Source organism: Rattus rattus, chromosome 9 (genome assembly GCF_011064425.1).
Source record: "Rattus rattus isolate New Zealand chromosome 9, Rrattus_CSIRO_v1, whole genome shotgun sequence".
NCBI lineage: Eukaryota > Metazoa > Chordata > Mammalia > Rodentia > Muridae > Rattus > Rattus rattus.
This window is the reverse complement of record NC_046162.1, coordinates 60,503,035-60,526,543: the sequence shown is the minus strand read 5'-3', so window position 1 is coordinate 60,526,543 and position 23,509 is coordinate 60,503,035. Positions and strand designations below refer to the sequence as shown.

Here is a 23,509-nt window from a genome sequence, read left to right as displayed (position 1 = left end):
TGACAGTTGTTACAAAAGAACACCATAGCAAGTATTAATGTACACACACACACACACACACACACACAAGTAAATAAATAAATAAATAAATAATAAGGTATTTTTTAAATAAGAACCTGCTCATTTCTGGTGATTGATATTTCCTACCTCTAAAGTTACTATTTCCTTCTTGCACTATTAAGTATTTTGTGGAGAGGTTAAAAAGAAATTATCAAGGCTGGAGGTGGTGGTGTATGCCTTTAATTCTAGCTTTTAAAATATATGTAATGGGGCTGGAGAGATGGCTCAGTGGTTAAGAGCACTGACTGCTCTTCCAGAGGTCCTGAGTTCAATTCCCAGCAACCACATGGTGGCTCACCACCATCTGTAATGGGATGCTCTCTTCTGAAGTGTCTGAAGAGAACTACAGTGTACTAACATATAAATAAATCTTTAAAAAATATGTGTAATGGTATGTTGTGTGTCCGGTAACTGGAGGCCAGAAGGAGTCAAATCCCCTGAGACTTGAATTACAGATGGTTGTGAGGCTGGGTGCTATGGGTACTGAGAATTGAACCAGAGTCATCTAGAAAAGCTATGTTGTTTTTTTTAAAATATGTTTACTTATATGTTTATTTATGAGTACACTGTCACTGTCTTCAGACACACCAGAAGAGGGCATCAAATCCCATTACAGATGGATGGGAGGCACCATGTGGTTGCTGGGAATTGAACTCAGGTCCTCTGGAAGAGTAGCCAGTGCTCTTAACCGCTGAGCCAACTCTCCAGCCCCGAAAAGCTATGTTCTTAACCTCTGATCCAACTCTTCCTGCTGTGTGGGGAGATATTTTGATATAAGGTTTTATATTTTTAGGTGAAGGATAGACAGAAATAGGAATATCAAGTATGAATAAAACAATAACTTAAGAGCCCAGAGGTATTTGGGGTGTCGGTAAATACGAGGTATCAGAGTGAAGAAATTCTAGGCTGTCTTCCAAAACTTGACATGTAAGTTGTCTAAACACAGTTGGCGATGGTGCGCTGCTGAATAAAGTCTTCAAGAAGAGATACGTGGATCCCGGATGTATTTTCTCTGGCAGCGCCACCTGGGAAAGTGTCAGACTACGGCAATATCACCTTAGCGAAAACACATACCTGCGAAGAAGGCAGCCCAGGTGATCCACCTTCAAAGTGCGCACGCGCACGGAGTGGAGGCGCGGGGCGTGGCCGCGGCGCAGGGGCGTGGCCGTAGCGCGCAGGCGTCCTAGTGGCGAGTGTCTGCGTCTCAGGATGGAGGGTGAGTGAGTAAACAAGCCGGGGCTGGGCGGTGGGGCCGGGCCTCTGCATGGCGTGACATCGGAAACTCAGGGCTCGAGAGGCGAAGAGATGAGGAAACTGATGAGGGGAAGCTGAGGTCCATACCATTGCCTCACCTGGGGTAGCGCGAAGGGTGCAGTCCTGAGTGTTGAGGGACCCGGGGCGAGAGCGCGTGCGAGCTGCGGGGGGCCGCGTGGCGGAGGGGGCGCGGCGGGGGCGGGCCCGGCTCGTGTCCCGTGCAAGCGTGGGTGGTCCTTGGCGTCTGCAAGGGACCCTGACACTCGCAAGCAGGAGGGCCAGAGGCCCGGATCCAGCTTGCAGAGGCTTTAGGTGATGTTGAGGAAGGGGTGGCCAGGCCGATATAAAGGCGAAATGAGCGAGGTTCTCAAGGCGCCCAAGTGTAAGGGTCGAGGTTCCAAGGGTCGCGCGTCACCTCCCCAACATTTTGCTCCCGGAGCTTGCCGCTGATCTAACTCGCCTCACTTTAGTTCCGGGTTTGAGTAAAGATTCGCCTTCAAACTGTGACTGTCTCTCCCGTCCCCAGAATTCTCTGGAGAAACAAACGATATACAAATGAACGTGTCCTGAAGTAAAAGGGGAGGTACTATATGTGGGATGTAACTTGTCAGGAAGTAAATGTGAGGAAAAAATTTAAAAGGATTTTTAAGATTTAGGTTTTTTTTTTTTTTTTAAATTTTTACTTTAAATGTGTGTGCACTCTGTGTGTGGATGGTACCAGGGGCATCGAATCCTCTGGAAGTAGAGTTAAGGATGGTTATGTACCACACCATGTGGGTGCAGGGAACTGAACCCGTCCTTGTTCTTTGCAGGAGCAACAAGTGTTCTTAACCGCAGAGTGGCTTTCCAGCCCTTGGGGACTAACTTATTTTGGTCAAAGTGACCACTGAGATGATGTAGGTGGTGTGGGGCACAAGGAAGAGAATGGATGTAGATAGAGGTCAGTGTTGGGGGATGGATAAACTGAGTAGCCAAAATTTGGAAGCTATGCCTTGGGGAAAAACAAGCCAAGGAACACAAATAATTGGATATGTACAGGAATGACATTGAAAATGTAGAGGATTTGGGGGTACATTTGCTACATGATCTCTCAGAATTAGAAATCTCCCACCCAGTAAATTTTTTTGATTTTGATCTCCGCATAGCCCTGGCTGTCTTGGAACTCTCCAAGTAGACTAGGCAGACCTTACACTAACCTGATCCTCAGGCCTCTGCCTCAGGAATGTTGAGGTTGGAAGGTGTGGCCCACCTCCGCCCAAAGATTTTAAGATAAGGAAAGGACCTGGGTTGTTTTTTTCCGGCCTGAGAAGGTATGACCTCTGCTAGTCTTTTGATTTTTGAGAAAGGTGGTTTTAGCCTTGGAACCCCAGTTGTGGCACTGAAAGGGAGGTGACCAGTTCACATAGGAGTGAATATATGTTAGGAGAGAAGAACTTAATCATGAGATCGGGTTGTGATGTGCAGGCTTTGCATCCCAGAACTTGGTTAATGGAATTGGGAGACTCAGGAGTTCAAGGTCAGCCTGGCCTAAACTAAATCCAGTGCCAAAACAACCACAAAAGTATGTAAACACGGAAGAACCACCTGTAAAAATGCAACATCTAATGGGATGTGGTATGCACACCCTTCTAAAGCCTTATGTGGTATGTTCTGACTCATTTAGTCTACATTTTTTTTTAAAAGATTGATTTATTATATATGTGTACACTGTTGCTGTCTTTGGACACACCAGATGAGGGCATCGGATCCCACTACAGATGGTTGTGAGCCACCATGTGGTTGCTGGGAATTGAACTCAGGACCTCTGGAAGAGCAGTCAGTCCTCTTAACCGCTGAGCCATCTCTCCACCTTGACTTATTTATTCTAATACTTGTATGTCTAACTGAAAAATCTTGTTTTTATTGAATGACAATGGATAGACCCCCCCCCAAAAAAAAAAAAAAACTTTATACCTATGTAGCTTATAACCAGCTAAGGCAGGGCCTTGCCTGGAGCAGACTGCTGTAGCTCTTCTCCATCAACATTGTATATCTCCAAGGCAGCATTTTCCTCGGTTCCTGGAAATAAAAATAAAAGTCTCCCCAAGAAAACCAAACCTGCTTTGATTTTTGTCACTCTTATCTGCAGTGGAAATGACCTGGTTCTATTAACTGGGAGCAGCTCCAGCTTGTGACTACTCTCTTAACTTGTGTTCTTGCCTCATGGTTGATTTTAATTCAAATATTGGTGAAATTGAGAAAAGTGACTCACACACACACACACACACATACACACATACACACACATATAATAATTATATATGTTTTAAAGATTTTATTTATTTTAGGGGCTGGAGAGATGGCTCAGTGGTTAAGAGCACTGACTGCTCTTCCAGAGGTCCTGAGTTCAGTTCCCAGCAACCACATGGTGGCTCAACAACCATTTGTAATGGGATCTGATGCCGCCTTCTGGTGTGTCTGAAGACAGCTCATATAAATAAAATAAATCTTTAAAAAAAAAAAAAAAAGCACTGTCTGCTTTCCAGTGGGCTGGGGAGATGGCTCAGCTGTTAAAGTGTCTGTTACTTTTGTAGAGGATCCTGATTTGACTGTCAGGACCCACATGGCCCATAACTCCAGTTCTAGGGGATCAGACTGACACTAGCTTCTGAACTCCGAGGGCACTGCCACTTCCACAGCACGAATACGCACATGTAGACCAAACACTGACGTGAGATAAAATCTAAAAGTGAATTTTAATTAAAATGAAAAATAAACATCATGGGAAAATGAAGAAGCAGTGGTGCCGCGTGGCTCCAAAGCCTTTTTTACTTTGCTTCCTAACTGGATTATTAAGTAGTGAAGGGCCAGGTGTGCTCTTTGTGTGTGTGTGTATGTGTGTGTGTGTGTGTGTGTGTGTGGTGCTTTTTCTTCTACAGTAGGTTGTGTGCTAAGCATATGCAGCACTCTGCTATTTGTTTTTCTTTGTGTGCACTCATGAAGTCAGAGGTTATCTTTTCTTTTTTTTTTTTTTTCGGAACTGGGGATCGAACCCAGGGCCTTGCACATGCTAGGCAAGTGCTCTACCGCTGAGCTAAATCCCCAACCCCGTCAGAGGTTATCTTTGAGGAGTAGTTTCTCCACCATGTGGGTTTAAGGGCTGGAACTCGGTTGTCAGGCTTGGCAGGAAGAACCTTTATTCAAATTTCACATTCTCGCCCAGTGTGACGGTTCTGTTTGCCTCATATACCCATTTATAATTAATTGTATCAGCCTTTTTTTTTTTTTTTTAAAAAGGGTTGGGAATTTAGCTCAGTGGTAGAGCGCAAGGCCCTGGGTTTGGTCCTCAGCTCGGTGGGGGTAGGGGGGGGGAAGGTTGGTTTATTTTGTGAGTACACTGTTGCTGTCTTCAGACACACCAGAAGAGGGCATCGGATCTCACTACAGATGGTTTTATGCCACCATGTGGTTGCTGGGATTTGAACTCAGGACCTCTGGAAGAACAGTCAGTGCTCTTAACTGCTGAGCCATCTCTCCAGCCCTTATCAACCTTTTCTAAGTTAGCCATATTAGTGAGTATTCTTACAATCTCATTATTTTTTGAAATTAATTTTTAATTGCTTATCCATGTGTGTGAGTGCGGGTATCCCTGGAGGCCAGAAGAGGTATCAGATCCTGTGGAGCTGCAGTAAGAGGTGGTCGTTCATGGGTGCTGGGAATTGAACTCAGGTCTTCTGGAAGAACAGCAAGCGCTCTTAGTCCCTGAGCCCCTTATTGTGCTTAATCAGCATTTTCCAATGAGTCCTTTATGATCTGTTGGAGATGCTGCTCTTTATTAAGCTGTTTTTGTGGAGCTGAAGTTAATTATATGAAGATGTAGGCCCCAAACAGGACGTTTTGGGGTGTCTTCAGTGTACAATGACCATGATGGAAGGCTTGTAATACTTAACTGAAGTGTAAGTGCTGATAAAAAATGGTTATAGAAATGGTGTTTTTTGTTCCCCCTCCTGTGCCTGAGGTAGATGACCCGGTTTTTCTCCAAGGCTGTTCCAGATGCTCAATCGTTTGTTTGCTTTTTTTCCCCTTTGTTGTGATAACCAATTAGGAGGCTCCAGCTGCTGCTGTGGTATCATGGAGCTGTACTTAAGTGTTGTGTTTTGTTTTACATTTTATTTTTATTTAGTGTATATGAGTGCTTTGCCTGGTAGTAGGGGAGGTCCAAAAAGTGTGTCGAATCTGGGATTGGAACTACATATGTTTGTGAGCTGCTGTGTGGGTCCTGGGAATAGAACTTAGGTCCTCTTGAACAGCATGCAGTGCTTTTAACCGATGAATCATCTCTCCAGCCCTTTCAAGTGTTTTTTGATCATGTCTACCTGTTTCTACAGTCTATTCATTTCTTTCTACATTCTGTGAGGAATCATCCGCCAAGTAAACTTTTAGAGACATAGAAGGTGAATCAAAAAGCCAAGTGAGATAAATATGGCTCGTGGACAGGCAAGATTCCCATACCACTTAAATTGTAAGAGGAAGTGTGTTTTATTTGCGTTGTGACTAGTTAAAACTCTAGGACATTTTTCATGTGTGTGTGTATACATTCCTTGCCAAATAAAACACTTGAGAAAAGTTAGATATGGCACCGTCAGTTGTTGGATTGTTTTGTTACTGTCATCTCCCAACAGACTGTACGTGGGTGATAACAGTTCAGTTATGACTCTAATGAAAATTCTGGTATTTTCCTGTGATCACTTCCTCTAAAAACTCTAAATACATGCCACTGTTACCACAGCCATTGCACTTACCCTCACCCTTAATCACCACCTAACCATCACTCCATCCTCACCCCAGCACAGCCACACCCCATCCTCACCCCACCACAGCCACACCCCATCCTCACCCCACCACAGCCAGCACCCCATCCTCACCCCACCACAGCCAGCACCCCATCCTCACCCCCTCACCACAGCCACACCCCATCCTCACCCCACCACAGCCAGCACCCCATCCTCACCCCCCACCACAGACACACCCCATCCTCACCCCCTCCCACACCCCCATCCTCACCCCCACAGCCAGCACCCCATCCTCACCCCACCACAGCCAGCACCCCATCCTCACCCCACCACAGCCACACCCCATCCTCACCCCCTCACCACAGCCACACCCCATCCTCACCCCCTCACCACAGCCAGCACCCTATCCTCACCCCACCATGTCGGCGCCTGCACCGACACGGTACCGAGAATTGGGCGAAAGCCTGTGGAATTAAAGAAACACACACACACAGGTTATTCGTGTCAAGCCAGGAGAGGAAGAGAGAGAGAGAGAGAGAGAGAGAGAGAGAGAGTGAGTGTGAGTGAGTGTGTGTGTGTGTGTAAGTCAGAGCGGAAGAGGCGGAAGAGTCTCCTGTAGCTTTATTCACCACTTATATACCCAAGTTCTCCAGGTAGAAAATATCTGTGTCTGGGAAGCACAGTGGGAAACCCTGGCTCGTGACTTCCGTAATGAAAGATCGACTAGGAGACCTGAATTAATTAGGGAGAAATCCGAGAAGACCAGCCTAAATCTCAAGGATAAAGGCTGATAAGGCAAAAGGCAGGAATAAATTGACCACCGCCCAGGTATGGCCCAGGTGTGTCGGTTCCACATGCATCAGCTGGGCTCAGCAGAGGTCATGCAGTGGAGACACCGGGTGTTTACTCAGGAGATACTTGGTCTTTTCTTCCTGTGCCATAAATTCATGGGAGAGGCTTTTGTCCAACAATCTCAAGACTTTATGGCAGTAATCTTCCCCCCCCCGGAGCTGGGGACCGAACCCAGGGCCTTGCGCTCGCTAGGCAAGCGCTCTACCGCTGAGCTAAATCCCCAACCCCTATGGCAGTAATCTTAACTGTGGCCATACAGTCACAAAGCGGCCAGGCCCAAATCCGATAAGGCTCCCTACACCACCACAGCCATACTCCATCCTCACCCCATCACAGCCAGCACCCCATCCTCACCCCACCACAGCCACACTCCATCCTCACCCCAGCACAGCCAGCACCCCATCCTCACCCCTTCACCACAGCCAGCACCCCATCCCTCACCCCAGCACAGCCAGCACCCCATCCCCACCCCCTCATCACAGCCACACCCCATCCTCACCCCCACCACAGCCACACCCCATCCCTCACCCCCACCACAGCCACACCCCATCCCATCCCTCACCAGCCCCCCCATCCTCACCCCTCACCACAGCCAGCACCCCATCCCTCACCCCCCCCACCACAGCCAGCACCCCATCCTCACCCCCACCACAGCCACACCCCATCCTCACCCCCACCACAGCCAGCACCCCATCCTCACCCCCCCACCACAGCCACCCCCATCCTCACCCCCTCACCACAGCCACACCCCATCCTCACCCCCTCACCACAGCCAGCACCCCATCCTCACCCCCACCATCCTCACCCCCTCACCAGCCACCCCATCCTCACCCCCCACCACAGCCAGCACCCCATCCTCACCCCCCTCACCACAGCCAGCACCCCATCCTCACCCCCTCACCACAGCCAGCACCCCATCCTCACCCCCCACCACAGCCAGCACCCCATCCTCACCCCCCTCACCACAGCCACACCCCATCCTCACCCCCTCACCACAGCCAGCACCCCATCCTCACCCCCTCACCACAGCCAGCACTCCCCTCACTCAGTACCACCACAGTGAGTACTGGGAACATCTGGGTAAGTTTTTCCCTATTACTAATGTCCAGTTTCAGTTGGATAGAGCGATTTGTTCTGAGCTTACTGTTTCAAAACATGGAACTTTGCACTTGTCACTTAGCTGCTTCAGAATGATCCTGAGTTCAAAGCATAACCTGTTTCAAAAATTAAAAAACAAACAAAAAATGAGGCATGTGTTTGGGAAGGGAGGAGAGACAGGGGGTGTGTGTGACGGGGACTAAGAGCAGTGAGAGAACTTTTGTTAAAGCTGTCTCCTTAAACTGGAGTTTGCATTCAGGTCCTGTGGGTCTCAGTAAACATAGCCTAAGGTTTCTGAGGCAGCCAGTCCTGTTTGTGGTTGAAGTACTTCTTCATTTCCTGGAGTAGGCTTGTTAACTGTTCAGGGCAGAGGTGATAAGACCAGAAGAAGCCATGTGTGCTGTATCATAACTGCACTTGGGTGAAGACAGGAGGATCGAGAGTTCAAAGTCACATAGGGAGTTCAAGGCCAGCCCCTGCTACATGAGACTGTCTCAAAAATAAACCGGACTGGAGAGATGGCTCAGCGCTCTTCCAGAGGTCCTGAGTTCAACTCCCAGCAACCACATGGTGGCTCACAACCATCTGTAATGGGATCTGATGCCCTCTTCTGGCCTGCAGGCATACATGCAGGGAAGAAGTTGTATGATGTATACATAATATATAAATAAATATTAAAAAAAAAAACAAAAACAAACAAGAAGCAGGCCAGCTTAGGATGCCACCGGATGAGAGCCAGGCAATCAACCTGTCCTGAAGTAAATGGTTTTTAAGGAGTTAAATGCTGTAGATTTCAGATGGGGAACTCTTATCAATTATGTCCATGATTCAAATGGAGATAATAGAAGCTGAGATTTGAAAGGTGTGGGCTGTCTGGCCTGTTGACATATGCCTCTTTAATCCCAGTCTTCAGGGGGAAGAGTGGACAGATCTGAGTACAAGGCCAGCCTGGTCCACGTAGTGTATTCCAGGCCAATCAGAGCTACAAGAAAGGCCCTGTCTCAACCACAGAACTAAACACAAAAGTGATTTTGAAAACTCTTGGGCTTTAGCTTTAAGGGACTTAGAGTGGGCTTTAATGGGCAGTGAAAACCCACAACATGTAAAATCAGTAAATAAAAATTTATTGGGGTTGGGGATTTAGCTCAGTGGTAGAGCGCTTGCCTAGCAAGCACAAGGCCCTGGGTTCGGTCCCCAGCTCCGAAAAAAAGAAAAAAAAAATTATTGACTTTAAATTTTGCCTGGGACTGGAGAGATGCTTGCTGCTCTTCCAGAGGATGAGTTTGGTTCCCAGCATTCACATTGGGTCGCTTACAGTCACCTTTAATCCAGCACAGGGAATTCAAAGCTCTCTTCCTTGTCTCTACAGAGACCTGTACACCTGTGAAATATATGTTCACAGACACATAAAGAAAAGGAATCCTTAAGAGGCACTTGCAGCCCTTTTGGAGGACCCGATTCAGTCTCCTGTACCTAAGCCAGGCTCAAAAACACCTATAACTCCAGTTCCAGGGGATCTGTGTGCCTCTTCCCAGTCACTGTGGGCATCACATGCACATGTACAGCCCCACCCTCACCCAATTTAAAATTAAATAGATAAAAGTGTTTTAAAGGGCCGGAGAGATGGCTCGGAGGTTAAAAACACTGACTGCCCTTCCTTCCAGAGGTCCTGAGTTCAAATCCCAGCAACCACATGGTGGCTCACAACCATCTGTAATGGCATCTGATGCCCTCTTCTGGTGTGTCTGAAGACAGCTACAGTGTACTCATATAATAAATAAGCAACTCTTTAAAAAATATTTTAAAGTTAAAATTTCAGATATGGGGTTGGGGATTTGGCTCAGTGGTAGAGCACTTGCCTAGCAAGCACAAGGCCCTGGGTTCGGTCCCCAGCTCCGAAAAAAAGAAAAGAAAAATTTGTTTTCAGATATACACACAATGTTAGAACAGCTGTTAATAACTACATATTTTGATACATACCTTTAATAGCATTTTTTTTTCTTTTCTTTTTTTCGGAGCTGGGGACCAAACCCAGGGTCTTGCGCTTGCTAGCGCTCTACCACTGAGCTAAATCCCCAACCCCCAATAGCATTTTTTTAAATGATTTTTTGAGACCATGTCCAGGGTGAGCTCTGAGTAACAAGGTTGACCTTTAACGTTAGGCTTCCTTCACAAAGCTGGATGTGTGGTGGAGACCTAAAATCCCAGCACTTTTGAGACTAATGCAGAAGAATCAAGAGTTCAAGGCCGATGTAGATTATATAAGATTCAGTATCAAAAAGGCACATGCACACATATACAGTCTGAAACCTCTTGTTTCTGTTTGGAATTTTAGCTTTATTTATGGCTCCTTGAAATGATTTTTGAAACGTAAACTATTTGAGGGAAGTTTGAGCAGAAGTAGTTCTCAGGGCTGGAGAGAGAGCACAGAGGAGCACTGGCTGCTCTTTCAGATAACCTAGTTTGGATTCCCAGCACCCACGTGGTGCCTCACAGTCATCTGGAACTGCAGTCACACGGGGTCTGATACCCTCCTCTGATTTCTGCGGGCAACACACACACACACACACACACACACACACACACACACACACACACACACAACGCATATGCATATTTGTAGGCAAAACACTCATACACATAAAATGAAAATAACTGTGATTAAAAGAAATAGGTCTAGCAAGCTAGTTACTTGCTAGAATAAATAGAATAAAACTAGATTTTATTGATTTGTACATATATTTAATGTTTTAAGTCTATCCGCTGGTTAAGCCTAGAAATTGGGTAAGGAGGGGCTGGAGAGATGGCTCAGTGACTGTGCTCTTCCATGGGTCCTGAGTTCAATTCCCAGCAACCACATAGTGGCTCACAACCACCTGTGATGGGTTCTGATGCCCTCTTCTGGTATGTGGGGATGGCTATAGTGTACTCATACATTAAAATAAAATAATATTTTTTAAAAAAGCAATTGAGGGTTGAGGATTTGGCTCAGCGGTAGAGCGCTTGCCTAGCAAGCGCAAGGCCCTGGGTTCAATCCCCAGCTCCGGGAAAAAAAAAAAAAAAAAAAGCAATTGGATAAGGAAAAAAGCTTGGTGATTGCAGGAATGCACTTGATTGAAAGTGTTGCTTTTTTTTCTTAATTAAGAAAATATTTATTATATTATGTATGTGTTGGTTTTGCCTATACGTGTATATGTACACCACGTGTGTGTCTGGGTATATGTGGTGCCCGTGGAGGTCCTCTGCAAGAGCAGCAAGTGCTCTTTACCTCTGAGCTAACTCTCTAGCCCTAGAAGGATAGAATTTTTTTTTTTTTCCTTTTTTTTGGAGCTGGGGACCGAAACCAGGGCCTTGCGCTTCCTAGGCAAGCACTCTACCACTGAGCTAAATCCCCAACCCCAGAAGGATAGAATTTTGAAAGCAACTTTCTAAATAGTGTCAAGCATCTTTGAGACTGACTTAATATACAAAATGGCAGCAGAGACCCTGAAGTTTTCTGGTTCTGGAGAAGTATCCTGCTCGGAGACTCGGTATCTGAATATGCTGGACTGATTCATAAACCCATGTATTTATTCTCATGAAAAGCTGAACACTTCTTTTTACCCTTAGGTCTCGCCATTCTTCTGAAGAACAGAGGTACAGTATAAAGTCCAGCATTTCCTGCTGCATTCCGTGAGGTAAGTAGAGCATATCACACTAAATTCTCTAAATTTCCAAATGTAATTCAGCCCCACCCCCAAAGGAAAGCTGCAGCGTGGTCAGTGTCTGTGGGGCTGCATGGGGCTGCAGCTGATGTGCAGGTGAGAGCCTGAGTATCAGCTTGGACTTGGTACATGCATCCCCCTTCTCTTGGGGCTGGAGGGATGGCTCAGCAGATAGCGCTGCTCCTCCAGAGGACTCGGTTCAGTCCCTACATAACTAATCCCAAATGTCTGTAACACCAGTACCAGGGGCTCGGAACCCTCACATGACCCCACCACAGTGCACAGAAGAAATGAATGAATCATTAAAAACCCCTCTCTCCTTTTTAAAAGATGTATATTTTTATTTATGAATATGGGTGTTTTGCCTGCATAACTGTCTGTGCATCATGTGCACAGAGGGCCCGAGGAGGCAGGAAGAGGGTGTCAGATCCTCTGACACTGGCCTTGCAGTAGTGAGTTGTACTTGCAGCTCTTCAGGGGGACTAGGTTGAGCTGCAACATTCGCGTTGGGCTGTTTACAACTGCTTGTGACTTCAGTGAGGTTTGAATAAACGCTGAAAAACTCAGCTCATGCACGTGCACATCCACGGATATACACATACTTGTAATTAAAAGTAACAAAAGTAAATTTGAATTTAGTGAATAGTCATCAATGGATCCAAAAAAAAAATCAAGTCTTTAATAGCTATGAGGACAGGGATTGCCTGGGGATTGAACTGGGCCCTGGCTCATGCCAGGCCAGTCCTCTGCCATTGAGGTTCATCCTGTTTTGTTGTTTGAGACACTTTTGCTCTGTAGCTCAGGGTTGCCTGGAACTGGTTATATGGAGCAGACTGGCCTTGACCTCCTGGCCTTCCTGCCTCTGTCTCCCGAGTGATGAGATTAGACATGGGTATTCTCAAAAGTTCTACGACGTTTTCGTTGGTTGTTGCAGTGCCGGGGCTAGAATCTAGAGCCACACATGTCCACCGTGATCTCTGCACTTTGAGCTGCACCATGCTGCTGCGGTTCTAAGTGTAATGCAAGGCACTAAAGGCTGACACGCACTGCAGGTTTTCACAGTTCAGACCAGAAATTACTCCCACAAGACCTGTTTTCAGTGGAAAATTTAAATTCATTACTTGGGCGTTCTGATGTACCACAGTCATTTAAATTCAAGGAAGTCTTCCTTCCCAGGTAATCAAGTGGTGTTTGTCATGTCTGTCTTTCTGAGTCCAGGAAAATGGATATAGCAAGTCCCCCAACTTCCAAATGCATCACATACTGGAAAAGAAAGGTGAAGTCTGAATACATGCGGCTGCGGCAGCTCAAACGGCTCCAGGCAAATATGGGGGCGAAGGTAAAGACGGCTCCCAAGAGCAAGGCTGTGTCTCTGTGTCTGTCCGCTGTGCACTTAGGGGCTTTTCCTTTGTGACCTGCATTAAACTCTTGACAGTCTTTGCCTTGCCTTTGCTAGGCTCTGTATGTGGCAAATTTTGCAAAAGTTCAAGAAAAAACCCAAATCCTCAATGAAGAGTGGAAGAAACTTCGCGTCCAGCCTGTTCAGCCAATGAAGCCTGTGAGTGGGCACCCTTTTCTGAAAAAGGTACTTTCAGGGGTTGAGCTAGCCCTCCTTTCTCCTTGGACATGAAGTTATAAATCTAGCTTGAAAATTAACCATCTTGCCTATCGTCCTCTGTTAATGAATATAGTTGTGACTTTTCATAGAAAAACAAAACATTTACTGATTCTTTTGTCCACAGCGTCCTATTTTGTGTTTGATAAACGTAGATACTAGGAGACGAATTCTCTGGGTAATGGGCAGAAGTGTGCCGATCAGAGCGACTGCCTTACTGTAAATGAATGTTTGTTTACTGTTCAATTGAATCGTAAGTTTAAAAGCACACCGTCGCTGGGTATGGTGGCACGTGCCTTTACAGCCCAGTTCAAGAGGTGCAGGCAGGAAGAGTAAGGAGTTTGAGGTTGGCCTTGGCTACGTAATAAATCAGGTCATCCTGGCTACTGTAGAGCCTGTGTTTAAAAGGGAAGAAAAGCACTCTTGCTTTCAAGAGGTAATATTTTTAATTTTTGGTTGCTTGTCTTTATTATGCTCAAATTGTGTGTGTGTTCCCACATGCGTGCATGCACAGGTGCTCCTCCCACACGTGGGTCCCAGCAGTTGAACTCAGGCCGTCGATTTGGTGGCCAGCATTTTTACCTAACGCGTCATCTTAATGGCCTGGTAAAAATTTTTTTTTAATTCTAAAAGCTGATAGTGTTTTAAGACCAGTGAGCATTCCCAAAGCAGGATATAATTAATTTGTCCACCACTTTGCTTCCCCATGTGCAGTCTCCATTACCTCTGTAGCTGTATCCAAAGTCGAGATCTGTTAGAAAGCATTTCTGATCTCAAGTCCCAGGATTCTGAGATCCTCTAGGAGACCCATACTCTGGCAGATGCAAACATCTGTAGGGTATGGCAAGTGTTACCTCAAACTCTGAAGAGACACAGATGTGAGTTAGCAACAGTCCCTGCTTTCCACAGCTGGTCAGGTTAGCGGTTCCCTGTAGGAGCTGCCATTAACACTTGCCCAACTTAATAGCTTAGAAGAATTTGGAGACTACTGCTTGTGCAGAGGACCTGAGTTCGGTTCCCAGAACCCACTTTGGTGACTCCCAGCACCTTTAACTCCAGGCATCTGATGTTTCTAGCCTCTGTGGGCACTCACACTCATTTGCACTCGTACACACACACACACACACACACATACATACATACATAATTAAAATTAATCTAAGAAGATTTCAAAGAATATGGGGATGGGGTGTGGCTCAGAGGTAGAGTGTTTGCTTAGCGCACATGAAACCCTGGGTTTGATCCTAAGCTCTCTCTGCATTAAACTGGCATGATGACACACATCTGTAATCTTGGCCCTCAACGGGGGAAAAGAGGTTAGAAAAATATCAGCATCTTTTTGGAAGGAAACTGTAGAGTGTTTCTTATAGTTTTGTTGTCATTCATTTTGCTCTGTGGCCTAGCCTGGCCTGAAATTCACCGTAGGGTAGCCTGGCCTCAGACACCGCGGTTATCCTGCCTCGGCCTCCTGAGTGCCGGTGTTGTGGGAGTGATGCTGTGGTGGCTGACTTACAGCTGATCCTCTCTTGAGTTCTGTGCTTACTCACTGTGAATCACTGCTTTCCTTTCAGTGTACCATAGAGAGCATTTTCCCAGGTTTTGACAGCCAGGATATGTTGATGAGGTCTCTGAACACAGTTGCATTGGTTCCAATCATGTATTCCTGGTCCCCTCTCCAGCAGAACTTCATGGTATGTGTTGAAAACGCTGACACAATTGTTTAAAACTGTGTTGTCATTTTATGCTGATCTGTGTGAAGGTCTTTTAGAGTAAAGACTGTCAGGGCATGCCACAAAACTTGGACCTAGAGAGTGCAAGGTTATTGTAACTCACTCGCTCTGAAATGATAAATATATTTTAAGCAGCAGAGAGGCTCAGCAGATAGAGCACCTGCTACCAATCTGCCCGACAATCTGAGTTCTGTCTCCAGAACCCATGTTGTAGGAGTAAAGAACTGACTTTTGCAAGTTTTCCTTTGACCTTTACATATATGTGTCCTCCACCCACCTCCCCAACACACACACACACACAGTCTCTGTCTCTCTGTCTCTGTCTCTCTCTTACATACACACACACACACACACACACACACACACACACACACACACTCTCACACTGCAGATTGCACTATCCTGTTAGATTTTGGTGCTCTCTAAAATACACTTCTGATGGCTGGGTTTGTTTTTTTTTTTTTAATTAACGAGATAGGACAAGACTCCCAATTTTCTTATTACCTTGACCCAACTTTATAATATTACTCACAGTTAAATGTGGCTGAGTCAGACCCTTTAGGCTTAAGCAGTTTGCCATCTCTGCTGATGGAGCAAGTCTTTCGGAATCCTCTAATGGCAAGGTGCTCTGAAGGTGGCGGAGAGAACAGAGGTGGCTGTGGGTAACAGTGCCTTCATGTAGTCCTTTATCCTGACGCCTGCTAGGATCTGGTCCTCTCTCCTCTAATCCTGTCGCTCATCATCTGCCCACTGAGAGCAGTGCTCCTGATTAGACTAAGACAGGGTCTGCAGGAGGGAGTCATCTCTCAGAGTAAAACTGTCGGGTGGTTTTACTTGATCCCCGGGGATTGAAGAATGACTAGGTTGGCACTGGAGTGTAGCTTAGTGATAGAGCATTTGCTTAGCCTTGGTGTATGTCTGTGTTCTCTGCTGAACACCTTTCTCCTTTAGTATTATTTATTGCCCTAAAACGTCTATGACCTGTGTTGATACGAGTTATAACCATGCTTCTTCATTATGGGGAAGAGGATGTTTCTATTTTTACGGTACCTGTAGTCAAATTTTAGGCTGGGACATACCAGTGCTAATGTCAAGGTAAACAGCTAGTGGTTGATATTTGACTAAACTTGTTTTTTTCCCCCTAAGAGTAGAGCTGCCCCCTTCATTTAAGGTTTTGTTGCCAAAACAAAATGGCTGATCCTTAAAAGGCATGTCAGAGACTCAGGCCAAAGAAAGACCAGCAGCAGATGTTCCATTGGATAGGAGGGAGGGAGACAGGGTGGTTCATGGGATGAATCCATCATTTTCGCAGGTGGAGGATGAGACGGTTTTGTGCAATATTCCCTACATGGGTGACGAGGTGAAGGAGGAAGACGAAACTTTCATTGAGGAGCTGATCAACAACTATGACGGCAAAGTCCATGGTGAAGAAGGTAGTGGTCCTGGGCTCGCTGCAGGAGGGCTTTGCCCGCACACTGCTGCCATTGTTCTGTCCCGTCCCTGTAGGCGCATGCTAAAGAGTATTCCAGTGTGATGACAGGACTTAGGATTAGAATTCTATATTACAAAAGAAGCGGGGCCACAACAAGAACTGCCTAGCAATCGGTGGCTAGGACGGTATTTGTTGAACAGGTGAATTTAATCTTTGACATTTTCCATAAATACGTCAGAGGCCATCTTGATTTTCATTTCTCTTTCTCTGAGGAGAGCATTGGGCATATCGTCTCTGTCAGAGTACTTCAGTCCAGTTTCCTCTGCATTCTCAGAAACTGGCTTAAATATCCTTATTTTATCAAAGCAAAACATTTGAACTTAGTTGTTATTTTTTTTAATTCTTTTGAGTTTTTGTTTGTTTATTTTATGTGTATTGTTGTTTTGCCTGTACAAATGTCTGTGTACCATGTGTCTGCAGTGTCCAAAAGAGGGCAGTGGATCTCTTTGGACCTCAAGTTCCTGAAGGTTGTGAGCAGCCATGTGGGTGCTGGGACTAGGTCCGTTGGGTTGGTCCTCTTAACCTCTGAATGGTTTCTCTAGCCCCCTGTTGTAATTTAAAACAAAACCAAAAAACATTTATTTGGGGGATGCAGTCCACACGTGCCACAGTGTGGGTATGGAAATCAAAGAGTTAATTGATGCAAAGGATTGAACTCAGGTCACCAGGTTTGACAGCGAGTGCTTTTACCCAGCGAGCCTCATCATCTTGCCAGGTCCTAGTTTTAATTCTAGAAAAGGTTGTTAGTGAATAAAAAGTAGGAGGAGGTGTTGGATGTGGTGGCAGAGGCAGGAGGATCTCTGAATTTGTGGACAGCCAGGGTGACACAGAGAAATCCTATTTTGAAGAATTAAAAAAAAAAAAAAAGTAGAAAGGGGACCTGGGCATGGCAGTGCACCCTTGTAGTCCCAAGAACTCAGGAGGCTATGGCAGGGGAGTTGCAAATTCAAAGTTTGATTAAGGCTGCAGAGGAAGTTCAATGCCAGACTAGGCAATCTAGTGAGACTTGGATATAGCTCAGTGAGAGCTCATGCCTAGCCTGCCCACAGCCCTGAGTTCAGTGGGGAGAAAGAAGAGGGCCTGACTCCCCATGCAGATGCCAGCCAATAGCCCTGCACATTCAAAAGTGCACCCACAGCACCCTCTAGTGTTCAAAGACATTATTTCAAGTTGTAGTATAACCAAATGGACTATGATTTTTGAAAAAAAGTGTCTTGATTAAGAGAAGTCACTATTGAGACATAGCACAAAGCCAAGCGATTTTTCACTTGACTGTTATTTTTCTGCCTCGCTTGTAGTTGTTGGCATGCATTTGTTGTTACTGTTTGATAATCGGAGAGTTTGTCTGTTTAACAGCCCTGGCTGTCTTGGAGCTTGCTTTGCAGACCAGGCTGTAGACCTGTAGAGCCCTGTCTTTCGAAGGCTGGGATTAAAGTTTGTACCACAAAGTTTGTACTAGGCTTGCTGTTGAGATTTTGAACAGCAAGTCCAGTGCTAACAGTGGCCACAGAAATTTGAGACTGGTCTCCCTTTATAGCTTTGACTGTCTTAGAACTCACTATATAGACTAGCCACAAACTCAGAGATCCGCTTGCCTCTGCTTTCCAAGTGCTCGGATTAGAGGTGTGCACTACCACACCTGATAAGACAGTCTTTTTAAATGTCCCAGTGTTTTGCCTATATGTATGTCTAGGTAAAGGTATTGAGTCCCCTGGAACTGGAGTTAAAGATAGTTGTAAGCTGTGCTGGGAATTGAACACGGGTCTTCTGGAACAGCAGGCAGGGCTCTTTTTTTTTTTTTTTACTTTTCTATTTTTCGGAGCTGAGGACCGAACCCAGGGCCTTGCTCTTGCTAGGCAAGCGCTCTACCACTGAGCTAAATCCCCAGCCCAGCAGGCAGGGCTCTTAACCACTGGGCTATCTCTCCAGCCCCAAGATCCTGTCTTAAGTGGGTAGGAGGGGGAACCCTACCTATAAAGATGAGGCCACCACTGCTCACTTTTCTCCTCCTTGTGTTCCAGAGATGATCCCTGGGTCTGTGCTGATCAGCGATGCTGTGTTTCTGGAGTTGGTAGATGCCCTCAATCAGTACTCGGATGAGGAGGAGGAAGGGCACAATGACACCTCCGATGGAAAGCAGGATGACAGCAAAGAGGACCTGCCAGTGACAAGAAAGCGGAAACGCCATGCTATCGAAGGTGCATAGCCCCACTCCCACAGACTATTTTGAAGTTGACAGGGACAGGAAAGAAGGGAAAACTTGAGAAGTGTATTATTCACTAAAAAATATTCATGCTTCTCATTGGTCTATTTAAAAGAAAAAACTGGTCATTAACTGATAGCTTCAGCTGACTAAAGTAGCTGAAGAAAAGTAGAACAACTTCTAGAATAATCACTGCTATTTCTAATTCTAGTGTGTTTGGGAAATCTGGGAAGATATAAAGGAGAAAATAAGATTATACTTCAATCTTGCTACATTGGAATAATCTGATTATTTCTTGTAGATTTTAAATTGTACATAAATAAATCATCATGATACTAAATTGAGATCATATGGGTGCATGATATAAACTTTTATCTTATTAATTTTATAAATATTTTCCAAGTCATTAGTATTTAACTCAGTATTACTTGGCTGTGGAGTTTGCTATGCAAGCATGAGGTCTCCAGATACCCAGGAGCCATGGAAATGCAGAATGGGGAAAACCTGTCTGTACTTCTGGCCTTCTAAGGGCCAAAAGGGCATCCCCAAGACAAGATGGCTAGCCAGAATATTCATGTTGGCAAATCTTGGGCCAAAGGATAAGGTGGAAGAGGAGTGGAGGAAGATGATTCTAGAAATCTGCCTCAGGACCTCACATTTGCTGTCATGCATGCCCACATGTGTGCCCACATACACAAACACACATCTGCATACATGCCCATGCACATAAGACTGGGGACAGAAGGGGCTGTCAGATTACGGACTTGCACTGCTCTTTAATTGTATATCCAGAGACATGTCTCTCTTCCTGTGAAAGAGTCCCAGTGTCAGTCCCACTCCTCAGCACAGTGTCATGGTGGGTCCGTCCGTCTTCACCTCCGAGAGACCCTTCTCTTGATTCTATCAGGACTACAGACTTTGTTGTCAATATAGTTGAGGTTTGGATGAGCACAGCAGCTCTAATCACTCTGCTGCACCCAAGGGGGAAATCCAGACAGCCTTGCCTACACTCACGAGTTCACTGTCATTTCCCATTCAGGCAACAAAAAGAGCTCCAAGAAACAGTTTCCAAATGACATGATCTTCAGCGCCATCGCTTCCATGTTCCCCGAGAATGGTGTCCCTGATGACATGAAGGAGAGGTAGGGAAAGCCGTTCCTCTCAGGCTACACCCAGGCTCGTGAACAGATTCTTTTTTTTTTTTTTTTTCCCCCCTCTTTTCGCTCTACCACTGAGCCAAATCCCCAACCCCTCGTGAACAGATTCTTAGCCAAGCCCATCTTTTGCTTAATAAAAAGCCCTGTTGTGTGCCATGGTTTGCCTGCACTTCTGACTTTCTTGTCTGGTTACCTCTGAATGTCCCTTGTCATATGAGGGTTCATTCTCTGTGCTGCTTTTGAGGCTGAATGAGCAGAAAACTTGCTCTGTCCTTCTGGATAGTTCTACCAGCACCGAACTTACCCAGCCACCTTCTCCTTACTCTGATACAGCCCTGCACAGTTCCGACAGCATGTCCGCTTAGCTGCTTATCGTCCCACCCACCAGGCCTATAAAAACCACCCATCCTCCCTTGGCACGCCAACCCTTTATGGCCGTTCCCCTGGTTACAGTGGGGAGTTTCCTAAAGAGGAGTTCTCTCTTTTCTTACAGGTATCGAGAGCTGACAGAGATGTCGGACCCCAATGCACTTCCCCCTCAGTGCACACCCAACATCGATGGCCCCAATGCTAAGTCAGTGCAGCGGGAGCAGTCTCTGCACTCTTTCCACACCCTGTTCTGTCGGCGCTGTTTTAAATACGACTGCTTCCTTCACCGTGAGTGGGGCTGCTCTGTGTGAAGTGCTTCTCTCCTCCCACCCCAGCCCAATTCCTCCTGTGTATTTACTCTGTGGAGTTCCCAGTTCCTGCTCTGGCGAGGGCTTCACAAAAGGCCAGGTCTGCCTTTATTTGCTCGGTGACACTGATATGGTTTGCATGATAGGTTCAATTTAATTAAACACTGGGCTTGTCCCTTGGTGCCTCCCGTCTTTGAAAGGATTGTATAGTTATGAGAGCTAAATTTTCTGTACCCTTTGGGTCACCTTTATATGGAGTTAATACCTGCCATAGCTCCCTGACTCGGTTTCCCTGCTTCCTCTTATGTCGGGGTAGAGCCTTGGAAACACTACAGCCTTTTGTTTTCTAGCTTTCCATGCCACCCCTAATGTGTACAAAAGGAAGAACAGAGAAATCAAGATTGAGCCAGAACCATGTGGTGCAGACTGCTTCCTTTGGCTGGTAAGTCCATAAGCTGTCCTGGCTTGGTTAGCTCTGTTTAAGGTTGAGCAGGAAATGGTCCTTGAACTTTCTCTGTCTGGGAACACATGCTAAGTGAGTCAGCCCACAGCACTGCAGAGGCGGTCCAGACATGATAGAATGGGTTTTTAGTCTTTCTTTTGGGCTGATGGGGTAAGATTTGATGAACATTAGTAAAGGATTTTCTGCTTTAAATATCACCTACCTAAACTTCAGTTTGAGACTGTTGTCAATTTAGAGCAAAGAGGTCTGTACCTGTGTGTTGGTGCTAGAGGTCTTGGGCTTGGGCCCCAGCACCGTCAAAGAAAAAAATAATAGAGCAAAGTGTGCGTGCGTGTGTGTGTGTGTGTGTGTGTGTGTGTGAATGGCATATATGCTGTTTTCTCCACAAAACCAATGCTTGGAAGATAAGAGAGAGTTGGTGGGAAGATCGTGTTTACTCAACAGCTGGCTGGCATCCTGAGGATGTGGTGGTGGGGTACCTTAAGATTCCATCTCGATGGGCGTGATGGCTCATGCCTTTAATATTCAGGAGACAGGCATATGGATCTTTGAGTTCGAGGCCAGCCTGGTCTATGGAGTGAGTTCTAAGACAGCCATGGATACACAGAGAAACCCCTGTCTTGAAAATCCTGGAAAAAAACGTCTCAGAGAACGAAGGAACTCAAAGGGCTTCCAGGGAGGAACAGAGGAGTGGGCAGGATGGCAGTTGGCTGACGAGGATCTGGTCGTTCAGGGAGTGTTCTTTTGAAAAGTTCTCTGACTGGCCCAGTGGTCCCCAGCCTCCTTTGTAAATCCATACAGTTAGTTACGTAGGCAGATACGTCATTTCTAACCTTCAGAGTAGCCACATGGTCTCTGAGCTGATGCACAGTTGTAAACAGTAAGGAGTCCCTGTGTTCTCGTTATCTGGTACCGTGCATGCTGTATGTGGAAAGACAGACTAGTTAGCATTTAATATCTTGATCATTTGGGTGAACTTCTCATTAGGATTTAGAATTGGGCAAAGGAAGGTGACAACTATGGGGGCAAGGAGAAAGGGAAGTAACAGGAACTCCCCAGGACAACTGCTAAGGGGCCACCATTGACTCTGCTGCCAGCCTTCATTCATGGCTCCTCAGGGCTAAGTGGGAGAAAGGATGGGGGATTGGGGAAGGGAGGCTTTGACATGGGGAGCTATGTGGTGCTTTGCTGGAGGGCTGTGTGTGGGGGGTGAGATCTTGGTCATCTGGGGCAGGTGTCCTTTCATCGCCGACGAGCACATATCAGTAGATCTTGATCTTCTGAGGCTAGTTTCTGTAGTTCTGTGGGCAGACCTATTTTAATCCTTTATTTTGAGCTTTGGGTGAGGCGTGTCAATAGTGTATGTATAGAGGTCAGAAGACAACTTTCTGGAGTTGGTTTTCTCTCTGTGTGAGTCCTGGTAATCAGACTCAGGTCAGCTGCACTTTTACCCACTGAGTCATCTGCCCAGACATACTACTGTTAAACCTCAGTAATCTGTGTGGTCTGTGTGAGGCGATGCACAAACTGAAGGATAATGCAGAATTCTGTACTATCTGAAGGCCATCAGCTGCTCTCGGGGCCTGTCAGTCTGCACGTAGATTATTTACTGCTTAAGATGTCACTTGTTTTTAGACTTCGGATGCTAGGCAGGGGAAGGGGAGGTAACTTTGGAAAGGGGTGGGGGAAAGTACTTGTCCAGAACAACCCCCACAGGAGGGCATTGCTCAGTTCTCTATGTAACAGGCTGTGCTCAGGCGAAGGATCGGCTGCTTCACACAGTTTCCGCCATTGGTTAAAACTACAGTGCACAGCCGTGTGCCTTCTGGACCGTCTTCAGCAGGGTAACAGATAAGTCAGTGCTCGCAGTGTTGTTCAGATTCAGGTCCTGATCTATAACTCGTCCTTTTAAAATTATTCCAATATTTATTATTATTTAGCACTTCATTAACTCAAAAGGTCATCACTCTTCTCAGGGTCACCACTCTGGAACCCTGTGTGTGTGTTTGTTCAATTGAGAGCCACACACATACATTTGTGTGACCTGTCTAATGTGCTGGGCTATCTTCCCCTATTTTTGTTTTCTTTACAGACAGTGTCTTTAATCATAACAAGATGTTTGGCCCCGCCAAAGCAAGCCTTTGGAATGGTAATCTAGGACTCAGTTCTTTTTTTTTTTCTTTTCTATTTTTCGGAGCTGGGGACCAAACCCAGGGCCTTGCACTTGCTAGGCAAACGCTCTACCACTGAGCTAAATCTCCAACCCCTAGGACTCAGTTCTTATAAAAAGCTTCAGAAGAAGGCAAAAGACTGAAGAGAAACCAGTGTTTATAGTTTCTTTAGGTTTTTTTCCTTTTTACAGTGCTGAGAATTGAATTTACAGCCACATGTATGCTAGGCAGGTGCTCGAACACTGAGCTATTCTCGGCTTA

General features: G+C 46.0%; 1 protein-coding gene across 1 annotated transcript in view; it reads left to right on the top strand.

Moving 5' to 3' along the window:
• The first annotated feature begins 1,211 nt into the window (after positions 1-1,211).
• Positions 1,212-23,509, top strand: part of Ezh1 (enhancer of zeste 1 polycomb repressive complex 2 subunit) — a 37,029-nt gene continuing 14,731 nt past the window's right edge. The window contains exons 1-10 of the mRNA XM_032914428.1: positions 1,212-1,276; positions 11,646-11,713; positions 12,959-13,079; positions 13,197-13,325; positions 14,927-15,046; positions 16,398-16,518; positions 18,599-18,775; positions 19,820-19,922; positions 20,431-20,594; positions 20,965-21,056. Coding sequence (XP_032770319.1) covers positions 12,963-13,079; positions 13,197-13,325; positions 14,927-15,046; positions 16,398-16,518; positions 18,599-18,775; positions 19,820-19,922; positions 20,431-20,594; positions 20,965-21,056 — 1,023 coding nt within the window. The 5' untranslated portion in view covers positions 1,212-1,276; positions 11,646-11,713; positions 12,959-12,962. The remainder of the gene's footprint in view (positions 1,277-11,645; positions 11,714-12,958; positions 13,080-13,196; positions 13,326-14,926; positions 15,047-16,397; positions 16,519-18,598; positions 18,776-19,819; positions 19,923-20,430; positions 20,595-20,964; positions 21,057-23,509) is intronic.